Genomic DNA, 21083 nt, shown 5'->3' on the forward strand with positions numbered 1-21083 from the left:
GAACTTGGCAGTCGTCCCGAGCTAAAGTGTGTATTGCAGCTGGAGAATCAATGAGTGATCACCACACACACCACCGCTCTGTGGCTGCTCTCATCTCAGTTGTTTGCCTGTATTTACAATAGAGAAGGTTGACAAAAATATGTGCCGAAAGACGACCAATAAAGCCTCCAGAGTTGGACGCACAGAGTTGAAACCACCTGTATTGACCAGTAGCTTCAATTGTAAAGTCATCTAAACGTTTGTGTCGTTCGTGTCTTCGCGTCCGTGCATGTGCATGTGTGCTGCTGCTTCGGCCTCTGTGATCACCTGCCTGGCTGTGATTTCTCAGATAGCGGAGGATGCTCTCGCAAAAGCGCGGCCTTGTCACTCATGCTCTCTCCCATGAAGAGGGTCCAGAGCTCACCAAATCTAGGCTCAGGTACTAACACTCACGCAAACACACAACAAATGAACCCGTTTGAATGGGAAGACTTGTATAGAAGTAGCCACTTCAGGTATTGAATTGCTTAAACTATCAAAGCATGAGGTAAGTCTTTAAAAAGTGGCTCGTTTCTCAGTCATGTTTGGCCTTCATCACCCCTGATATGGCTTGAGCATACGGCTATGGCTGCCTCTGTATGCTGAAACAATGTTTGGACTGCAGGATGCTATTTGTTTTTTGCCAAATCAGTTTGTTGCATAATCCTTTCATTTCCTTTTGTTGAGTCTGTCCCGTCCTGGGCTTGTTTTTGCTTCCTAAATCAGTCATAACTTAAACTGCACCTACCTGTTGTTGAATCTTCCTTCCTTCTAAAAGCTCTCATGTGTCATGCTCTCACACGGCTCCATCTCCCCCTCTTTATGGGTAGTTTACTCTTCTCTTCCTGTTGTCTAAGGTTGTTTTTTGTCCGCTACTCGTTCTCCTCTGTCGACATTAACTGGTTAGAGCTCCGTTGACCCTGGGCTCCTGGAGAACGTGGATATGTTCTTGGAATGGGCTTGTGTGTCGACTAAAACGGCACCATTCTGCTTAATTGCTCCCGATCAGTGGTTCAGCAAACTTACTATAGATCTGCTGTATGTAGAAGCCCCTTCCTCCTGTTGCCCATTTCTTTTCACACATGATTTGAAATTACAGGTCAAGTAGAGATGAATAACTGAAGAGAGATTTTTTTTACATAGCAGGGGGAAGAGCGTAACCTTAAGTATCCTCTCAGCTTCCAGAGGCTACAGCTGGTCGTCCCCAGCTATTCCTTTACTCCGCTGAAAGAGCAGCGTTTGTGTCTGGACTCTGTCAGCATCTAGGTTAACGGCTGCACCAAAGTCTGCATTCTAGCATCGTCAGCCTTCTTTTAAACAAGAGCAGGGCTCTGTCTGAAAACCGATGAGCGGTTGTCCGATATGGAGTGTTTAGGAGCATGGTGGAACTGATCAAACCACCGTGAAGCTACTAGAGCGTTATTGTGCAGGCGTCAGCCTCTGAGGGACCCTCAGCCTTGGCAGGGGTGTACAGTACACTCAGCATTGCTGTTTAGCATACTGTTACACTTGGGAGTTCACACTCCAGAATATGCAACGCTGGTCCCTAGAAAAACAGAAAGTAGGCTCTGGGATGGTTCCAACTACAGACGAGGGGGTAATGGAGGTTAAGGAGCCAGTTCCGTTTTTGTTCCAGATTGAGCCATATCTCCACGAGTAAAACCAGCTGTTTATATTGCTGTGAGCTAGCTAACATAACCAGCCATGTGGAATCAATCGACAGAGACGGTCATAATCAGAATAATTATCAAGTGGTGAGTGCACAACCCATAGAGCCACAATAACCACATTTATTGGAAATATGCCAGGGTGAAATAAACCGAAACTACCCTTTTAAGCGTGGCTCCGTGCACAGTGGTCATTCTGCTGTGTGGATTGTAATCTTTGTGTTCAATAATGGGGCTCACATTAGTGTGCTCTGGAGGATTGTTTCCTTTATTTGACTTGGGAGTGAAGTGGTCTATCGAGTCTCCATGTGCATGAAATGTGCATGAAATGCCTTAAGCTCTTCTCCTCTATATTTTAAACCTTAAGTCCTAACCAATAGTTTGCCTGCGAATTGGTGTAGTTTTCATTTTTCCGTCTTCAAAAGTTCAGTTTGTGTCTTTTCAGAGCTTTGTCTACTCCCTTACCCCGTCTTGTGACATGAAGACTGCTTTAGATGTAACCCTATGCAGTGGTATTGTCGTCTTTTGCAGGGATGAAAGTGACCACGCATTCACTCATGTCACTTATTGTTGCTGTGTCTTCTCTGTTCCCCAGGGAGTGATTCTCACTCATCAGACTTGGGTAAGTCTCTGTTCCTTGTGTTCAATTGGAGGTGAGACTCTTTGGAGGAAATAAAATGTATACAAATGCTGGGAAAGAACCCCATTGGAGACCAGAGAACTTAATGAAAACACTGCAGTACGTGATGTTAATATTATCAACTCTATTTCCAGATTCTTGGCGGTCACGCAGTGCAACAGACGACTTTAGGAATGGAGACGCCAGCAGCTCATCTCTTGCTGCCAAAGGCTTCCGCAGTGTCAGACCCAACCTGCAGGACAAAAAGTCCCCAACACAGGTGAAATGTCTCGCACGTCACTCTGACACATGTTGGCATTAAAGCTGTTAGAGTTGAATCAAAACAGGTCTGTGTGAAAAGTGTATTCTAGTGTAATTTACACAGAACCATGCAGTATTTCCTAGTATGTATTTGGAACAACTTGATGATTTGTGTCAAGCTTTGCACTGATTCTTTTTCTTTGTTGTTGTTTGAACTTACGTTGGTTGTTGCTTTCTAATTGGCCAATAAGGATATGAGTCATGTGCCATTGCCACCCCCCAGAAGAGAGAGTTTATACTTCTCACCCACGGGCACTAATCCGCCTGACTACAGCTCCCTTGTTGCCCTGGGTAATGATTTTACCCCTGGGACGCTAACATTCACGCAGAATGAGAAGGCAGTTTTGAAAGAGTCCTACACTATTAGTAGCACCTCCTCTTACTCTTACTCGGAGACCAATGCAAACTCAGTCCAGCAGGCACACCAGTCCACTCTCCCGGATGACATGAGCAGCTCTAGTGCATCTGCCACCACTAATTCACAGGCCGAGCGTAAGGTGTCTTCCCTCAAACTAACCCCTGTCACCATCCCCGACCCCCCGGCTCACCGCAACTCCTACCTTCACCCCCAACCTAAGACCCAGACCACAGGTTCCCCTCCACCGACTTCCCCGCCTCCACAAAGGGGTCCCACTCCATCTCAACCCCTGACACAGGCGGCCACGCTCTCTGTCCGCTTGGGCCCGGAGGATCTCAAACATCCGGAACGTCGGGCTTCAAACACCACAACGGAGCTAAAGGTCCCAGATCGAGCCCCAGATCAAACCCTGAGCCCAGCTCCAGCCCAGGTGGAGATAACGAAGGCTCCTCCTGCAGTTCCACCAAGACCTTCTCCTGCAGAGCTGTTGGTACATAACTGACGATAATGTAACAAAAAGCAGTGATTGTGTCCATTTTAAGGCCACTTAAATACGCCATTGCTGGGTTTTTGTCTTGGTGACATCAAGAAAAAAAGGGTAACACACTGGCTGCGTCACATCGTTTGACGCGCGCACACTAAACGTGCCATGCAAACTGACAAAGTAGTCAAGATACAGTAGCCGGGATGTGCCAAATTCAGAGGCTAAATGTGATATAACTGCTGTTTTTCTCGTGTCATGACGCATACGAACACCGGGTCGTATGACAGCGGTGTTCCAACACTAGTGTTCCAACACTAGTGTTTGGCCTCATTTAGAAAACAAGAACTGCACGTCATACAGTATGCTGCTCGTGTGTGTTGCCCTTTAGTTCGTTAGGCTTGGTGCTGCCATATGACCAACCAAACTCATTTTTGGTTCTACATAATGTGTGAACTCATACTGTTTCTGTGATAACCAACTATTTCATTTATTTCTGTCACTGTTACTGTCTGTATACTGTATTTGCTGCCTTCCACAGAGTTTGAACTAACAGACCCTCTTCAATTTAACAGCATTAATCCCATTTCATAGGAAGATGCTGCAGCCTGGTGACACTTCCGTGTGGTTTCACAGCAGCGTTTCACCTTCTGTTAGGCTCACGTGTTGCTTCCACACATCACGTGTGACATCGTGGCAAATGAGTGACCTCACTAAGCGCCTCTACTCCTTTCCTCCTTTTCCAATCAACTCTCTCCCCCATCCCCCCTCTCCCCTCCCCCTCTCAACACCAGGGCCCTCCCTCCCCTGACCCAACAGCACCGCACTCCCCCTATCGCTGCCACAGCTCAGAGTCACTCGACTACCTGTCAGGCCTAATGCACAAGGCTCTATCGCCCACCCCGTACGTTCCCAGTGGAGCTGGTGCAGCCAGCAGGCCGGGCCTTCCCACAATAAGCAGTATGAGCATCGGGGGCTGCGTGTCGTCCTCGGCCTCCCCCGTGACGGTGTCAGCTCTCAGCCATTACTCGTCGTCCACGGCGGGTCTGCTGGACGAGCTGCAGATCTGTAGCCTGGACTCACCTGGCGCCTCACCCACGCCATCGCCCACCCTCAGCCATGTCTCTGCCTACACATCCACTGGTGGCCCTGATGATGCGCTAACAACCACTGCTGCAGCAGCCTCTGTCACTAACGTAATTATCCCAACATGGCATTGCTATAACACACAAATGGTACCCTCTCCTCCCCACACTCATTTGGATGGCTGAACCAAACCTTCACAGAATGTGTTTTCACTACCGTATTTTTACCTTTCACTAACCTTCAACTACAACCTAATGATCCCTTATTGTATTCATGTTTCTCTACTCATTAGATCACTATGTCTTTGTGCTTGTCTATGTTTTTCTGTTATGCCTTCTTTGCCATCGGATGCAATTGTACCGTCTCTTAAGGCCCCGATCATATCAAAAATTCATGACGAGACAAAACCATTTTTCAGAAAGGTTGTAGCAGGGGGAAGTTGGAAGCTGTTGGCTGCAGGTTGTTGGCATCATGAAAGACTTAACTTTTATGATATAACATCCATGAGGACTGTAGATACGTTTCCTGTCGGCTCGTTATTTTTCTGTGGGAATAGATGTAAGGGAAAGAGTGGTACTCCCAAGCACTAAAACAAGGGAGAAGTTAGAAGTAGGACTAACACCGTTTCTATACAAAATGCCCAAAACACGTTTGGTAGCCCTCAGAGCCCGACTCAAAATCACTGTAGTATTGTGGGAAAAACCCAGGAAAACTGAATTGAACACAAAAAAAATACAAACGTTATGCACATAATGCCAGAATAAAACACAAGCCATTACTTTTGCGATTGTTTAAATTAAATTAGAAGTGTATTCCATACACTGGCAATAAGTGTTGTCAACACAGTGACACAGTTTGTCACTTAAAATTGCTGCCATAGCAGCATCTTTGCTAGCCATTGGTTTCGGAGCTCTCATGAATCTTTGATCAAAACACACTTGCCTTCAAATTAAAACGCTGTGTTTTTACCCTATTGTCCTATGAAATGATATGTTCCTGTGTTGAATGGGAGGAGCCTCCCATTGTGTCTCTTGTCTTGTTCGTCACAACTAATGTATTAGGAAATGTACGTGAATCCGAAAGACTTGTGTTTGCTTACCGTCACTGTTTTAATCTCTTCTGTCTGTTTTTGAAGTGAAGTGATTCAATAAGTGTCCCTTCCCCTCACTAACTGTTCTTATATCACACAGTCACTTCAGATTCAGCAGCTCCTGAATCACATCAGCCCCAACATCTGCCTACATGTACATTCATTTCCAGAATAGCCTCCTCTACCTCTTTAAATCTACATGTTTATAGCAACATGATGACTAATAATGGATATATTTCTTAATTACTCTTTTGTTTCGCTATACTTGCACTCATAATCTAATGTTGGAGGGCAGAGCAGCAATACTCCCTAAAATCAAAGGACATGTGCACGTTATTGCTGCCGTTTGTGATTGGTAGTGACTGATTGTCTCTGTTTTCTGGCTTGTGGGTCACTCTTAGGGCCAGGTCCTCTCTCACGCTATGAATGGAAGTGCTCCACAGAGGCCCCTCTCTCCTCTATCCTATCCTCCTCCCCCCACCTCACTCCACACTGGGCTCCAGAGACAGAGACAGAGCCGGAGTTCAGGTGAGTCATGATCTTTTACCCCTTTTTATTTGAGCCGAGGACCATTTTTTAGACTGTGAAGCCCCAGTAGGTATATGACAACTGATTTAGACTGAAGTAGGATGGTGCAAGTTCGTGTAATGTTTAATAAGTCAAAAGTTGGATATTGAAGTCTGATTCAGCATGTACAGGGAGACAATGAAATAAGAACAGGGGTAAAATGATAACATTTTCTAGTTTTGGTGAATATCCTAGCAGCAGTATTTTGTCCAAGTTGTAGTTTGTTAATAGTTGATTTAGGTAAGCTAGAGAATAGTGTATTCCGGTAATATAACCGAGATGAGACAAATGTATGCACAAGTGTTTCAGCATCAGCCGTGGAAAGAATGGTACGAATATTGTCAGTGTTTCTTAAGTGGAAAAATGCAGTCTCACTAATATTGTTAATATGTTCCTCGGAGGATTGTTGAGATCAAACGGGACACAGAGATGTCTTACATAAAAGCTTTGTGGAATTGTGGAACCAGCTGTGTTTAGAGAGAGATTTATTTCTGATCTGCGTTAGACCGTGAATTAGCATTTCAGTTGTTGTAGCATGTGAAAAAAGGAAGTTTGATGACATCCATTATTTTATATTTTATTTGCATTTTTCCAGTTTCACCAGCGGATGCATGATTAGTGAGGTCATTATGCTTTGTTGGTGAAGTACAAGTACTTGACATGTTTCACAACCTATTTAATTCACAACCATAAAAATCAATAACCCGTCATTGGTTATATATTATATTAATGTGATTATTAAAGTGCTAAAATCTCCAAGAATGTGTAGATCTTTTAAGAATCCATTAAGGGATATTTGTGAATTAATCTTCTCATTATTGCCCTTATAAATAGTTAATGGTACATGTATTTGTTAAAAGCCCAGGATGTGATATGTGGAGACCTATTAGTAGAAGACAGAGCCATAGTTCTGGTGCACAGTATAAAATGGAGATAAAGGCTGGTTGTTCTGGTACTGCTCCCATCTTGAGATGTACAAAAGAGAACTTAATCTTGGGACGAGTCAGTGTTGACTTGTTCATTCCTTGTTAGATTTCTGTGTTGATTATTAGTCGGTACAACTGACATTGTGACATTCTCTTTTCTCTCCTCTTTCTCTTCATATTCAGAGGGCAGCGAGTCACTTACCAGAGAGTCTGTGGTGCTGGGCCACACCAGCGTCAGCAGCACGGTGCCCATCGCTCGCTTCTCAGAGGAGGAGAAAAGGGTGTCCGTTATCAAAGCCCCTCATTACGAAGGCATCGGCCCCGTGGACGACTCTGGCATCCCTATTGCCATCCGCACGGTGAGGTCAAACATGCAAAGAGCTAAACACGTTGGTATGCAGCAGACTGACTCAGTTAGGTGCTGTATAGCAGGAGAGTCCTTTGACCTATTTCTGTTGTCTTGATCAGGTTCACGAGAGTGGATTACTTTCAGCTGTCAGCAGCTTTTGACCCCTTATTAAAAGTCCTTTCTCTCTGTCTCTCTCTCTCTCTCTCTCTCTCTCTCTCTCTCTCTCTCTCTCACCATCTCTCGGTATCTCTTGTACTCTCCCTCTGCGTGCCAGTTTTACAGATGAGCTCAGACAAGGTCTTTTGCTCCAGCACTGCAACGTCCTCGCTGCTTTCTTGTCAAAGTGTGCGTGTGTCTGTGTGTTAACTCTGTTAAGGCTTTTCATGTATTAACACTCCACTCAGTTATCCATTTTCTTGGAAGAGTGGCATTTAATCGCGGACATGTTCAACTGCAGAATGAGCGAGCCGGAGAAAGTAACGGGAGGAATGAGAGATGGGCAATAAAAGCAAAGAGAAAAAGCTGGGGGGAAAAAAGGAAAACAGATGCTCTTTGTTGTCGAGCAGACAAACATTTTTGCGGGCACTTTATTTGGTAACCATGGAGAGTGAAGTGGTAATTGGTCCGTCTCCCGGCCGTGCCAATGCTACATGCTCTTGTCACATTCCCTCCTTCACTGTGGAGCCAAACGGCCAGAGTCCAGACACGGTGTTTAGCGCTACTGAATAAAGGGGGGGATTAAGTCTGCCATTTGATAGCTCTTTTTTTGAAGTGGCTGTTGGATCTATACTGTTTACACAAAGACACAGCATACCAGGGTTTCTCCTGGGTTTTCCAGGCACAGCACCAGGAGCTCCCACTTTGGCTTTGTAGCAACATGGCTTCTGTATCCTCGATGCTGCGAAACCAAACCTGCTGACATTGATTTCTTAACGCAATTAAAAACCAAAACAAACCGTCATGGTAGTTTATCAAGTTGTTCTTTGCCAACCAAGCATACAGCTTGCTATGATGTCATTCTGTTAGCTTCTGCAGCCCACAAGCTAATACTCAAGTGCAGTTTCATGTGATGGGTAAGCTTGTCGCATCTAATCTGAGAGATTCGTTCATACGTCCCAGAGTCCAATGTGATTATTTATCGTGAACAAAGAAACAGGAGATTTAGTCATCCTCAAATTGTATGGAGAGTGTCTCGTACAATAAATCTTTATAAATCATTCATTCATGTCTCAGCATGAGTTAAATTCTCGGTGAGTGAAATATAAATCTCTAGAAAGGCTGAGAGTGTGTTTTTTTCCTCTCTCTGCTCAGTAAGTACTCGGTCCCATAACTTCTAACTTCAGCTATCGAGTTTATGTTGCATTTCACGACACATAAATCTTTATGACTGTTTCTCTCTCCACAGACGGTGGATAGGCCGAAGGATTGGTACAAAACTATGTTCAAACAGATCCACAAGGTTCACAAAGCAGGTACGTCTGTGCTGTCTCACACTGAAAGGCAGAAATGTCCCATTATGTGATGTGATTTGATCATCAGACATTGGAAATTGGCCAAGCATGCATGCTGTGTACCCGTGTGTGTGTGTGTGTGTGTGCATCTTTGTGTGCGTGTATGTATGTGTGTGTGTGTGCATGTCGGTTCTTATTAAACCAAAATACCCAGAGAACTTCAGAGCCAGACCTCATTACATGAGAGCAAGAGGAGTCTGGAGAGGAGGAGGAGGAATTGAGAGAAACCTCTAATAGACACAGAGCTGTCCTGGGAAATCTGTTCTAATTTTATGGGCTTGACAGAATCACACACAGCTCAAAGCTTTTTAAGTTTTTTAAACCTTTGCCTCTGTGAGCTGCTACGGCCCTTCTTGTACCTCAAAAAAAAGATATATTGGAAAAACACTGCTGAGCTTGTGGATGGACGGAGGTGAAGTGGTTCATGCTGCTTGACCAATCAGTGTTTGTTCCGTTCTTCTACAGATGATGACTATTCTGACACATACAACGCAACATATGCTGTCATAAACAACGGTGAGAGATGCTGTACGCGTGACAAAAGTTGCTTATATTCCATTTCTTCCCCGACCCATTTGTCTCCTCCTGTCTGGCTTTTCTCTGCCTCATTACTTCTCCCTCCTCTCTCTCCCCTGTTCTGTCCTTAACAGATGACTACAGCCTGACATCCCATGCCACCATGGCCCACCCTGCTCCCCGGACACATACGTACAGGCCACTCGCCAAAAGCCCCTCGGACAACGGAGGGCATCCGGGCCCTCGTGAGCCTCCGCCGTCCCCTGTACCCCCACCACCTCCGCCCATGCCATCTCTCCTCCAGCTGAGGGCCAGAGACAGCGACCGTGAGAGAGACTCGCCTGATACGTACGAGGAGCTTTGCCTTATCTCTTTCATGATTCATTTAAAAGATTAACTTTGTTTCGGGCTGTTTTCTAAGAAGCATGTTTTGGTTTTTCTTGCACCAGGAATGAATGGGATCCTCCCAACAGGAAGGTGGACACACGAAAGTACCGCGCAGAGCCTAAGAGCATTTTTGAGTACGAGCCGGGAAAGTCCTCCATCTTGGAGCATGAAAGACCAGTGAGTATATTTGAAAATGTTCTTTCATTTGATTATATTTACATTTTTCTGTTAAAATCCACCGAAGTGATTTCTGTCGCTTTTGTTGCTTTTTATTGTTCAGTAAAATGTTCATTCTGTTGCTAAATAGAAGGTTCATTTTTGAAGAGGTAAACGACTAAACATTAAGCAACACAAAGTGAAATAACACCGCAGCGCTACGGCACATAATATAACTGGATGGTCGAATTGAGAAAAGAGTCTCAAGCACATGTACCTTTAATGTATTTTCATATTATGGGCTTTTTGCATGGACTTCATTCCGTCAGGCACGGCGTGGGCGTTAAAAAGCGAAAGGTTTCCAGTGCTGCATCCTCTAGTGACTGTACTGGCTGTTCACTCCGTGTAGGGTGAATGATAAAGCCGACAGCAGAGATAATTACTGTGTAGAGGGAGGGAACGCATACTAGACATAAGGTATCTGAGATGGAGGCTAATGGAGACGCTGTTGTAGATGAGGGGTCTGTTACGTGGGAGAAGATTAAACAGAAAAAAAGGTATTCGTGAAGGTTTTTGCAGACGTTTAATGCGATGACTGCAGAGAGCTCTCTCAGGCGATAATGCATGAGTCAGTTCCTGATAAGGCAATAAAAGGAGAAAGCTGAAGAGTAGAAGTCAACCCACGCTGGCTAATCTGCTGTCTGAGACTCTGTTTTAGAAGCTTTTTTTCTCCACTGTCCATGGTAACAAATGGCTCCTAAAAACATCCTGTTCAGTGTCCAATTGTGTCAAATTATGAGGCCACAGGAAACAAGAATGTTTTTCTGCCACTCTGTTTCTTTAGTTTCCTTTTTTTTCCTGCGCGCGTCCACAGAACTTGTGTGAGTGGCAGTTTCTGCTCTCGGCTCTCGCTTTTTTCCAGGGTGACTCATGTGTCTGAGAGCTGTATTCTCTTTTTAGCAGGAGAGATGTAATGCCACAACACCTACAAACACATCTCCTGGCAGGGTTTCATTTGGCGTGAAAACTCCAGTTCCACGTGGGAAATAGGGTTAGAAAGAGCAGACCGTGTCGTAAACCGACGCATCGTCTCTACAGTTAAAACATCAGTAAAATGAATAAGCGTCTTGACTGCTGAAGTGTGTAAAATAGAGAAAGCTGTTTAAACGTCCAACTGAAAAAAGAGTAGATGATTAACTTGCTTCACAACAGTCACTGTTGTTTTTACTCACCGGTCAAGTTTTGTTGCATGTAAATACTCGCATCCTATCCGACAGTTTATTGCAGGTTGATTTGATATGAAAATGTATCTCTCTGTGTTACAACGGAAGTGTTTGAATCCATCATGTCACATCAGGAAAGATAAACCTCTGCTTCCTTAAGGAAATTCAACCATCATTAACCTGCCATGCAAAATAGTGGACACACACACACAGTATTATTAGTTTTCAGCCAATAACGTTTAGCAAATGACGAGGCAACATTGGATGGCAGCTGACAAATTATTATTTATTTATTATTTATCAAATTATTAAATGAATTATTTGGAATTTCTGCATTATTAGACACAAAGGGGTTAAGTGTGCTGATGGGGATAACTTACAGGGGGAGAGTGTGGCACATTTTATGGACGGCAGGACAACTCGAGTTTATTAGTGTAGCACTTTTCAACAGCAAGGCACTTCACAGTGCTTTACATAAGACATAAAAAAGGCATTAAAGTAATATTCCTCCCATAAAATGACAATTTGTAGATTAATTGCTCAGCCTGTGTTACCTTGAATTCTCACACAACTCATGCAGTGTAATCCAAGTCTTATTTATCCAGTCGTATGTGCCCTCCTTCACAAACACATGCATCTCCACTAAAAGCGTACTATTTAAAGGACTTTCGCATAAACAGTCTCACACTTGGGGAGTCCATATGAGACGAGAGGGTTTGAAATATTAAGGTTTTATCGAAGGTGCATGTGTTTGGGAAGTATAGCGAGCATATGACTGGATAAATGAGACCTGGATCATAACGCGCTGGTGTCAAACGCGGCCCCCCCCATTTACTTCAATTCATCAAGACTTCTTCTCCGTGGAGGCATGCAAGAAATACAAAGTGTTCCTCAAGAATTCAAGGCAACGCGGGGCGAGTAGTTGATACACAAGGGGTCATTTTGGGTGAAGTATTCCTTAAAGACAGGATTTAAAAGAAAAAAAGACGCATAAATAGTGTTTAAAAGAGTAAAATGAAACAATATGTAATTGACAGTTTAGTGGTTTATAGCACTGTCCTCCCTTGATGCTTTACCTGTTCATCGATAGAAGCACACAAGTCATAGTAGTCGGTATGTTGTCTCTGATCCGGTATTTCAAGTACACAAGTGTGACATTAGGATCAGTTAGCTGGCTGACTGTGAAACCACACTGCTCCCACCAATGTAGAAGTGAAACTTAGTGTACACTCATGTGAATAACCCCTCATGTCTTTTCCAAACACTGCTTCGATATGTGCCCCTTTCACTTCTTCTTCTTACTTTGAGTACCTCTCCCTGCCACTCTGACATACTACTGTGTACTCTTTAATATTCCATCCACTGAGCCGGCTCCAAGGTGTGGATAATGAGGTTGGGTGTTAAATATGTAATGCTCAAAGTAACATCCTGATTTTCATTATCTGTCAGCTTGGCTGAGGCTTAGGCAGCGGTAATGTGATTCTGTCACGGGATTCACAGCCCTGTTAATCTATATGCACATGAAATGAATGAATACCAATTGAGAGGGGCCGAGGTGTTGAAAGTGTCTGCCTCTTTTGGTCTCCGACGGTGGTAAGAGTTGGACTGTCTGTGTGTATTAAATGATTTTAATGCTAACATGGCACTATTGTACACTGCCTAACAAATAGATTGGATGCCCTAATGTTTTGGAATAAATGTCAAACCAGTTAAAGTAGTGAAGCAATGATTTGTCAGTCGTAGTGTCATGAGCCATCTTCTCCCCATGCCACGGTCGTCCATTCCTAACCATGAGGTCCATGTCTTTCTTTGTGTGTGACTTCTTTCCACACTATCTCTCTCCTGTCTGTCTTCTACCTCCTCTCTCTGTCACTGTCATGCTTTCCCAGACCTATGATGACATAGATTTAGAGAACGAGCCTTGGTATAAGTTCTTTTCCGAGCTGGAGTTTGGGCGGCCGGTAAGTCAGGGCCTTAGCTACCCCCTCAACCACAACCCTGCCATAGGCAGACACCTACTTTCTCCACTCCACCCGTGATCTTTTGATTTTAATAGACTGGGTGGGGCTAGTTGTTTGGGCATGTGGTACTTGTTGGGTGCTGTGACCCCCCCCCCCCCCCCACCCTTGTGACAGGCTGTGTTATGTCTCTGCGTTGCTGGGTTTCTTTGGTCTGGTGGCTAGCAGGCACAGAACTTTTCAACGCACAAACCTGGATCATTTTTAATTCAGTTTGGTGCTGCATCTTGCCCAAATATAAGCAGGAAAAAGTTTAAAAAGACAGTGTGCTCCAGATGAACTGGTAGAGCTGCACAGAACAGTCAATCAACCAATCATAACATAACAATATATATGCAATAGATGAGTTTTCTAAAGACGAAAAGTATAATTTTGTCTGTGCAGTTTCTTCCACATCTCTTGCACATGCTACCATCAATTCCTCGTCCTTGTGTATATATAGCCGTACAAGCATTTCTGCTTGTAGTTTTGTTTATTTTCTCTATTGGTGGAGCAATGCTTTGCTTGTCTACACGCATAATGCTGTAGCGCCCTCTGCTGGATGTAGGTAGTAATAGCGTCCTAGTGGCTCAGGGCAGGGATCGCCTCTAGCCACAGATCTGGGATCAAATTACCCTAACCTAACTGATTTACAAAGTGTCATGCCTCTGTCCATGCCACAGCATGACATCAGGTGATTGTTTGTTGGGCTTATTCAAAAATGTTCAGGTTGAAAATGTCACATGTGGTGCTGGCATGACTTCCCAGAGTCATGTTTGCTGTGTGTTGAGATTTCTACCTGCAATATTTTGAATGTTTCACACCACTGAATAAGCCCTTAGAGCGTAGATGGTTTCCCTACAATGCACTGACTGGGCCAGCTGGGACAGAACCTCACAGGATGATCAGTGTGTGAGTGGTTTTTATGAGGTGACGAGTCACAAGACGTTTCGACCGACTGAGTGAACAGTTGTTTATCTGCACTAGTAACCCAGCACTAAATCACAGCATTTGACAGTGCCATTCACTGCACTCTGAAATAAACACTGCAGCTTGTGCTTCACTCTGCTTTCTGCTTCACAGCTTGCTCTCACACTCTGCATGTGTGTGTGTGTGTGTGGTACATGAGCACTTTTTTGTCTGTGTGTGTGTGTGTGTCTGTGAGGTATAAAGGTTGATTTGACATACTGTAGTTTTAATGTTGTTTTCAGATAAGCATAGGAATGAAAGATCAATAGATGAAATAAGAATGTGCATATGAATGAACATGTATAACGTGTGTGTGTGTGTGTGTTTGTTAGTGTGTGTTGAGTGCGTGCACATGTGTGCATTGTACATGCAAAGCACATTAGTTTGTGAACTAGTCCATCTCTGGTTACTCTGATTCTCTAACGAGTGTCGCTCTCTCCACATGTTCCTCGTTTTTTGGTTTCTCCCCATGATGTCACCACTGCTTCTCCTCCTTCACCTCATTTTCACCTTCTTCCTATTCCTCCTCCTCCTGCTCACTGCTGCTGCTTGGGGCTCAAGCCTCCTAAAAAACGGCTGGATTATAATCCAGACATCTCCGCTCGCCAACGTATTGAGGTAATCTCACATTCATCAGTGTTCCAGTAGTGTTGTTAATCTCACCGTTTCTAACAAGTCATAGCAATTCTCTTTTATTTAAGGACAATGTAAGATATGATTTCTTAAAGTGAGTGTAATGTAGTGTAGCATCACTTCAGTGTGATCATACGTCACAATGTCAGCCATCCACCACGAGATGAGCATGATGTTGCTAGACTGTTGAATTTATAGCTTTGAAATGCTATTCATTTCTTTGCATGGGGTTGTATGAGAAACATCTGTCTCCTTGGACATTTTATGATCTATCTTTTTTTAAAATATAATTCACTGGAAATCTTTTTTTTACATTTCCAACATTATGTGTTTCGATTTCACGGTTAGCATTTCCTCAGAGAGGCCATTGCAGTTAAAGTGTCTCACCATTCTTTACCACTAAGACCCATTCCGGCTGATCCATGCCACATTTTGCCCCCTGAGCTCGGCTCATTGCATCCTTTGCTATATCACCTTTGCCGTCATCCTCCAGAACAGCCCAAGAGAGAGCAGAAATGTATCCTCACCGCTTACACCGGTAGGCCTCTTCCCGCTCAGGTGTGCCATGTGGAACCAGTATCCGTCGCACCTTACACCGGGGGAGCGTTTTGAGTGTGACACAGCAACAACAACCGCATGCAGGCTGTGCACTGTGAGCTGCTCTGCCTCAAGTCTTTGTTCTTGCGGACCTCACTGTTGTCTCTTGTCGTCTGCCCTATTTCAGACATCCCTGCACATCGCTCCAGCTCACAAGGCTCCTGAGAGACCTGCAAGGTAACCTCTGTTTCTTTTATTTGCCTCAGCATCGCCCCCCCTTCCCCCTCCCCCATCCTCTCAACAGCAGTGGTGCTTGTTATGATTCAGCAGGGAGTCACAACTGCTCTTTCTTGCCTTGACTCTGGTGCAAATAGCCTCTGTGTCTGTTGTTAATAATGCAAGGATTAGTGTTCGGCTTTATTTTCCTTTTGCCACTAAAGCAGAGGGCGCTTTGCATCACCCTTTCACTGACTGAGCCGGAATAAATTAACCCAGCAAACCTATTGATTCTGCCCTTCACCTCCTATCCTTCCCTCAACCCCCACCTCTTCCTCCCCTTGTCCTACTCCCTTTCACCAATGGCCTGCTTATTCAGTCGCAATTTCCTCGGCGAGCAGAAAGGGACAGAAATGGGATGAATGGGCCGTGTAATTCATGTTAGCGACATTGAGTGTGTTTGTTCTGAACAGAAAGCCCGTTAGGTTTTTTAGTCATTTAGAATGCGAGAAGTTATGGTATCTTTCCCGACACAAGGATAATAGCCTAGTTTTTAGAAGGATAAGCTTAGATATACTTAAACATTAGTACATAAATGTAAAAAAGTTTCACATGAAAATACCTAAAATGTTAGGACCGATTTATGTATAGTTCATTTGTATCTTTTAGAAAAGAGAAAATAATGTTTTATGGTGTTTTCCCGTTGTTCACAGAGGTAAATGGAGATGCTCATTATTTATCATATTTATTTGATTATTTATCATATTTTGGTACATGGCATGTATTCATGATACCGGAAACATAGTGAATAGTATGTACTCGTAAGACATTTATAATACCTGAATTAAATTTGCCTTCTGCAAACACATGCTTGCACCAGTGACGGTGTATCGTGTGGTGCTTGATGTCTGACTGTGTTGTTGCAGTGCTGCCAGCGACTACAGGAAGAGAAGGAAGTCTGAGCCGACGAGCTCCCAAGTCAATGCTCAGTCTCAGAGCAGAGCTGCAACTTCCCCTAAACCAGTGGACGCCTACAGACCCAGCAGCAGCCTAAAGAAACCGGTGGTTCATTCCTCACCGTCCTCGCCCTCCAGAGCCAAAGGTACACACACATACACACAAACATCTCCTTTTCACTTGATTTTTTTTTAATTTTGCCCCTTCTCTTCCCCAGACTGTCGTATGTACTTACTTACCGTATCGCCTGAAAATCAAAGAAGATTTGTTGTCGTTTTTGATTGTGATGTTTTTCGGAATACAATGTCTGTCTGGTGAGGTCATAAGTGAGGTCATAGGTCATAAGTATTGGTGGAAGTCTGAAGAAAATACATAAAATCCTCTTTTTTCCACCTTTACTCTTTTTTTCTCCTACTTCTCCCTCTCCCCAGCTCCTCCCTCTCCCCAGCTCCTCCCTCTCCCCAACTCCTCCCTCTCCCCAGCTCCTCCCTCTCCCCAGCTCCTCCACCCTTTTTGCAGGGTACTATTGCTAAACATGCTTTCCTCCTTTTTCTCTTTCACCACGCTGCTTTTTATTGGACATCTGAAAGGTGGGGACGCATGCAACATGTATTCAAACAGTTTGACCTCCCCAGGTCCTTATCATCTCCCCCCTGTCCCCTCCGACCCTGTCCAATGCCACGAGGAAGCCAGCGAGGAAGGCAGCTCCTCCTCCAAGCAGTCTGTCTGTTGTAAGAACAGTTGGCAGACGAATTGCAAGGATGCTGAGACATGGAGCAGTGCAGATGAGGTGCCGCCTGTCCCTGGCAAGCTCAAGTCACGCAGCTGTGATGACTTACTCAATGATGGGCATTCTGGCTCAGGCGGGCGCAACGCCACCCGCTCAGAAAGTGCTGGGTCCCTGGTTTGCGATGGGAATCCCTCAGGTTCGACTGGATCCATCTCCACCCGCTCGCTGCCTCGCCTCCACCGGCGACGGGCGCACGATTCACCAGGCTTTCTCCAGCTCTATCGCAAGATGCACCAGATCGACCGAGCTCATCTCATCCCATCTGACGTCATCCGCTCGGTCCGCGCTCGCATCCTGGAGCTAGAGGGCCAGCCTCACCTGCATCGGCATCGCCTCTCTCCTTGGACGCCCTGTTGGGGCATGGAGGTGCCACGCGATACGGTGCCAAACCGCATTTCTGCATATGAGCGCCTTATTCAGAAGTCCAAATCCATGCCCAACTTGGGTGATACTGAGGTGCCTTCAGGCGCTACCACGCCAGGCGGCTCGTCCTCTCGAGCCAGCAGCGGCGGCGGCGGTGTCACACCCAGTTTTCCGAAACGTCGTTTTTCCATAGAGTCTTTACTAGAGGAAGACAGCAACGGCAACAGTGGAGCAGTCCCTCACACCATGGATCACCGGCATCAGCCTCGTAGCCCACCTGAGGGTCAGCCTCGTGTTGGGCCGGAGCCCAGCCGTGGGCGGTCCTTTCCTGCTCCTCCTGTTCCTCAAGGCCCACAAGCCAACCCAGACTACTCTGACAGTGAACAAGACGCTGTTGCGTCAGACCTCAGCGACTTCATCCAGGTGGAGGGCTCCTCATTTTGCAGTGAGAGTGACTTTGACCATTGCTCACTGACCTCCTCTGAGAGCTTGTACGGCTCTTCCAACCTTCACCACCACCACCTCCGTCATCAGCACCACCATCACCACCAGCACCCTGGTCACCAAAGTTTAGGCCAGAGCCAGGGCTACCAACACCGCCACCTCATCAGCTCCTGCAAAGGCCGCTGCCCGGCCTCTTATACCCGTTTCACAACCATGCTTCGCCATGAGAGAGAGCGAGCGCGCCAGCAGCACCAGAGACCTCCACAGCAGAGCAGCCATTCCCAAATCCAGAGCTCACAGTCCCAGCAAGCGATGTCCAAGCTGGCCTTCCTGGTCAGCCCAGTGCCTTTCCGCAGGAAAAAGAGCTCCCCGCCTACCTCCAGAAGAAGCAGTGGTGGCACAGATCGAGGTGGCAGACCCAAGTCCAAACAGGCCATTTATGATGCACTAGATGCAGCCTTGAGAGACATATATGAGCACATTCAAGCAGAGCGAGGCCACAGAGGAACGAGGGCACCCGATGATAGCATCCTGAGGAGAATACTGGCCGAACTGCTGCCGAATGTGCCTGAACGAAGCTCCTCGTTGCGGGGGAGGATGGGGTGTTGGCAAGGGGGGCAGTCCTCTGCATCTTTGTACCCAGATGGGAGCCCCACTGAGTACGCCTCACATAGAGGGGATCCCTCCACACCGCGGCTACAGTCACCAATCAGTGCCTGTTACGGACGCCACTCAGACACCGCAAACAATAACGAATATGGAGAGGAGCAGGGCAATGGAAACGGTCTCTGTTATTCAGGTGGAGATAATACACGTATTACACCCCCGTTATGCATGTGTACACTGTCAGGTAGCCAGTCATACCAGCCCATAGTGTTTTCTTTGACTAAACATACAGTAATGAACATATACACATAATCCACCTACATTTACCTCAATGTCTCTTTCAGCATTGCATGGGCCTGTTGCTCAATCGGTCAGCCGATACATCCTTTTTCTGTTCTGTGTATGAGATTCAGTAAGAATGTTTACTGTAAATTCTCAAGTAAAGCCTGGTGTTCAAATATCTGCCATTCTTTTGCTCTGTGATAAGCTAATGTCAGTGAAACTAAACCCGTCCTGCTGGTGTTTCACATTAAAGGTCTGCTTCTAAAATGGGAGGATTAGGCTTTTTGAGCTGCTGGAAACCCTAATTTGCAACATAAAAAGAAAAGCTGGATTGACAGTAGCTTAATAGCGTGAACAAAACAACGGCAGAGTAGGAAGAATTTGAATTAAATAGTGAGGGGGAACAATATTTCTCATAGAAAGAGAAAATCAGAGTAACAGAATGGTAAGTAAGAGCAGTTCAGAAATATATTTGTCTCAAATGAAGGCCTGAGTTTTACTGTAATTGAGGCAAATCATAATTTGAGAATTCACAGTTTATTACTCTGGTTGAAGTTAATACATGTGAATATTCCTCTGTATGTTTATCATTTGATTATTGGTTTGGTTATATGATGTGTTTATGGAGTCGTCTTTCTGTCCCACATTCATGCTTTCCTTCAAGCCATTTGCTTGTATGTTCGTGTTTGTATATTTCGTCTTCCCCTCTTTTCATTTTGTGTTTTCAGCAATATTCAACGGCATGTTTCATATTGTGGGAATTACAATCACCTTGTTTTTCCAGTGAAATGGAAATAAAACAATCTTTTTTTGACCCCGGAGCTTTCATTCCCTCATTTACTTGGTTGGAATGGTGTCATTTCATCACTGTTACCATTCAGTACTTTCGCCAAAGCACATTTCTGTATTGTGAGCATGCATCATGTGATATGATTGTACTTACTACGGTAACTCCTGTTACCTTTCTCACGTGTCTCTGCTAATCACAGACCAGGATGTCTCCAGGTGTTACTCCACCATGGATGGACGCCACACACCCCAGAGTGGAAGGCCTACTCCTGACAAAGAGGTACAACGTTGACACTTTTGCTAGTATTCTCAACACCAACATGCACTTCATTAGGAGTACTAAGTCGTCTTTAAGTATCTTGTCTCTAAAATAAATCACAAATAACACCTCAGCTTTATCTTGGGTAAAATAATGTGGTTGGCACTATACAAATATGTTTTGTTTTTTTTGTCTTTAGCATCACAATGCCACAGCACAGTTACATTTTCTCACAAATATTAAAAAGCTTTTATTTTATGTTTTGCCTGGTAATGCTTGCCGGCTTTCTTTCTCTCACTCTCATCTCCTAGGTCTCCCATAAACAGATGACACAACTTATTCTGTTCTCTCTCCTCCATCAGAAACAGCCTGCGAGAGCCATTTATGATTTTAAGGCACAAACAGCTAAGTGAGTACAGTAAATGCACAGAGCACACACAAGGAAGCTATAGCTTTAAACCACGAATGCCTAACTGCACATCAACACATCTCCACCCATTGCATTTAAGTTACGATTTCAGGTTTGTGTGCATTTTTTTTGCATCAAGTTTCTTTTGCTTTCTAAGAAGCTTCACTGTCACATCTTACCACCACACCTGGATGGCTTGCACTGATTTATTTTATGCTTTAAATGAATGCATGAATAAAGCTTATTTTGGCTGCTTCAGTGGCTGACATGCTGCTTGTATGAAATGAGCTGTGCTGGGGTTTTTTCGGTTCATGTCTCCTTCACGTTTGTGTGCTGGCACTTTGATGACATGAATGTGTTACAGGGAGCTGACATTTAAGAAGGGTGATGCAGTGAACATCATCCGGCAGATAGACAACAACTGGTATGAAGGAGAGCACCGTGGACGGGTTGGGATATTACCCATATCATATGTAGAGGTAAGTTTGCAACTGATAAACTGTATGCGTTGCGAGTACTATGTCTATGCACCATTATGTGTAATTTGTCCCTTATTT

The 21083-nt window shown here is 44.8% G+C and overlaps 1 protein-coding gene across 1 annotated transcript in view; it reads left to right on the forward strand.

The window, feature by feature from the left end:
* sorbs2a (sorbin and SH3 domain containing 2a) overlaps nucleotides 1-21083 on the forward strand; it is a 44876-nt gene that overhangs the window by 15726 nt on the left and 8067 nt on the right. The window contains exons 3-20 of the mRNA XM_076091488.1: nucleotides 329-418; nucleotides 2281-2307; nucleotides 2460-2584; nucleotides 2817-3473; nucleotides 6042-6168; nucleotides 7317-7492; nucleotides 8888-8954; nucleotides 9459-9509; nucleotides 9644-9857; nucleotides 9959-10073; nucleotides 13165-13236; nucleotides 14803-14859; nucleotides 15599-15648; nucleotides 16554-16729; nucleotides 17175-18980; nucleotides 20059-20138; nucleotides 20429-20526; nucleotides 20891-21005. Coding sequence (XP_075947603.1) covers nucleotides 329-418; nucleotides 2281-2307; nucleotides 2460-2584; nucleotides 2817-3473; nucleotides 6042-6168; nucleotides 7317-7492; nucleotides 8888-8954; nucleotides 9459-9509; nucleotides 9644-9857; nucleotides 9959-10073; nucleotides 13165-13236; nucleotides 14803-14859; nucleotides 15599-15648; nucleotides 16554-16729; nucleotides 17175-18980; nucleotides 20059-20138; nucleotides 20429-20526; nucleotides 20891-21005 — 4103 coding nt within the window. The remainder of the gene's footprint in view (nucleotides 1-328; nucleotides 419-2280; nucleotides 2308-2459; nucleotides 2585-2816; nucleotides 3474-6041; nucleotides 6169-7316; nucleotides 7493-8887; nucleotides 8955-9458; nucleotides 9510-9643; nucleotides 9858-9958; nucleotides 10074-13164; nucleotides 13237-14802; nucleotides 14860-15598; nucleotides 15649-16553; nucleotides 16730-17174; nucleotides 18981-20058; nucleotides 20139-20428; nucleotides 20527-20890; nucleotides 21006-21083) is intronic.

This window comes from Anarhichas minor, unplaced genomic scaffold, assembly GCF_050575085.1.
Source record: "Anarhichas minor isolate MPS153535 unplaced genomic scaffold, ASM5057508v1 ptg000014l, whole genome shotgun sequence".
In the NCBI taxonomy this organism is placed as follows: Eukaryota; Metazoa; Chordata; class Actinopteri; order Perciformes; family Anarhichadidae; genus Anarhichas; species Anarhichas minor.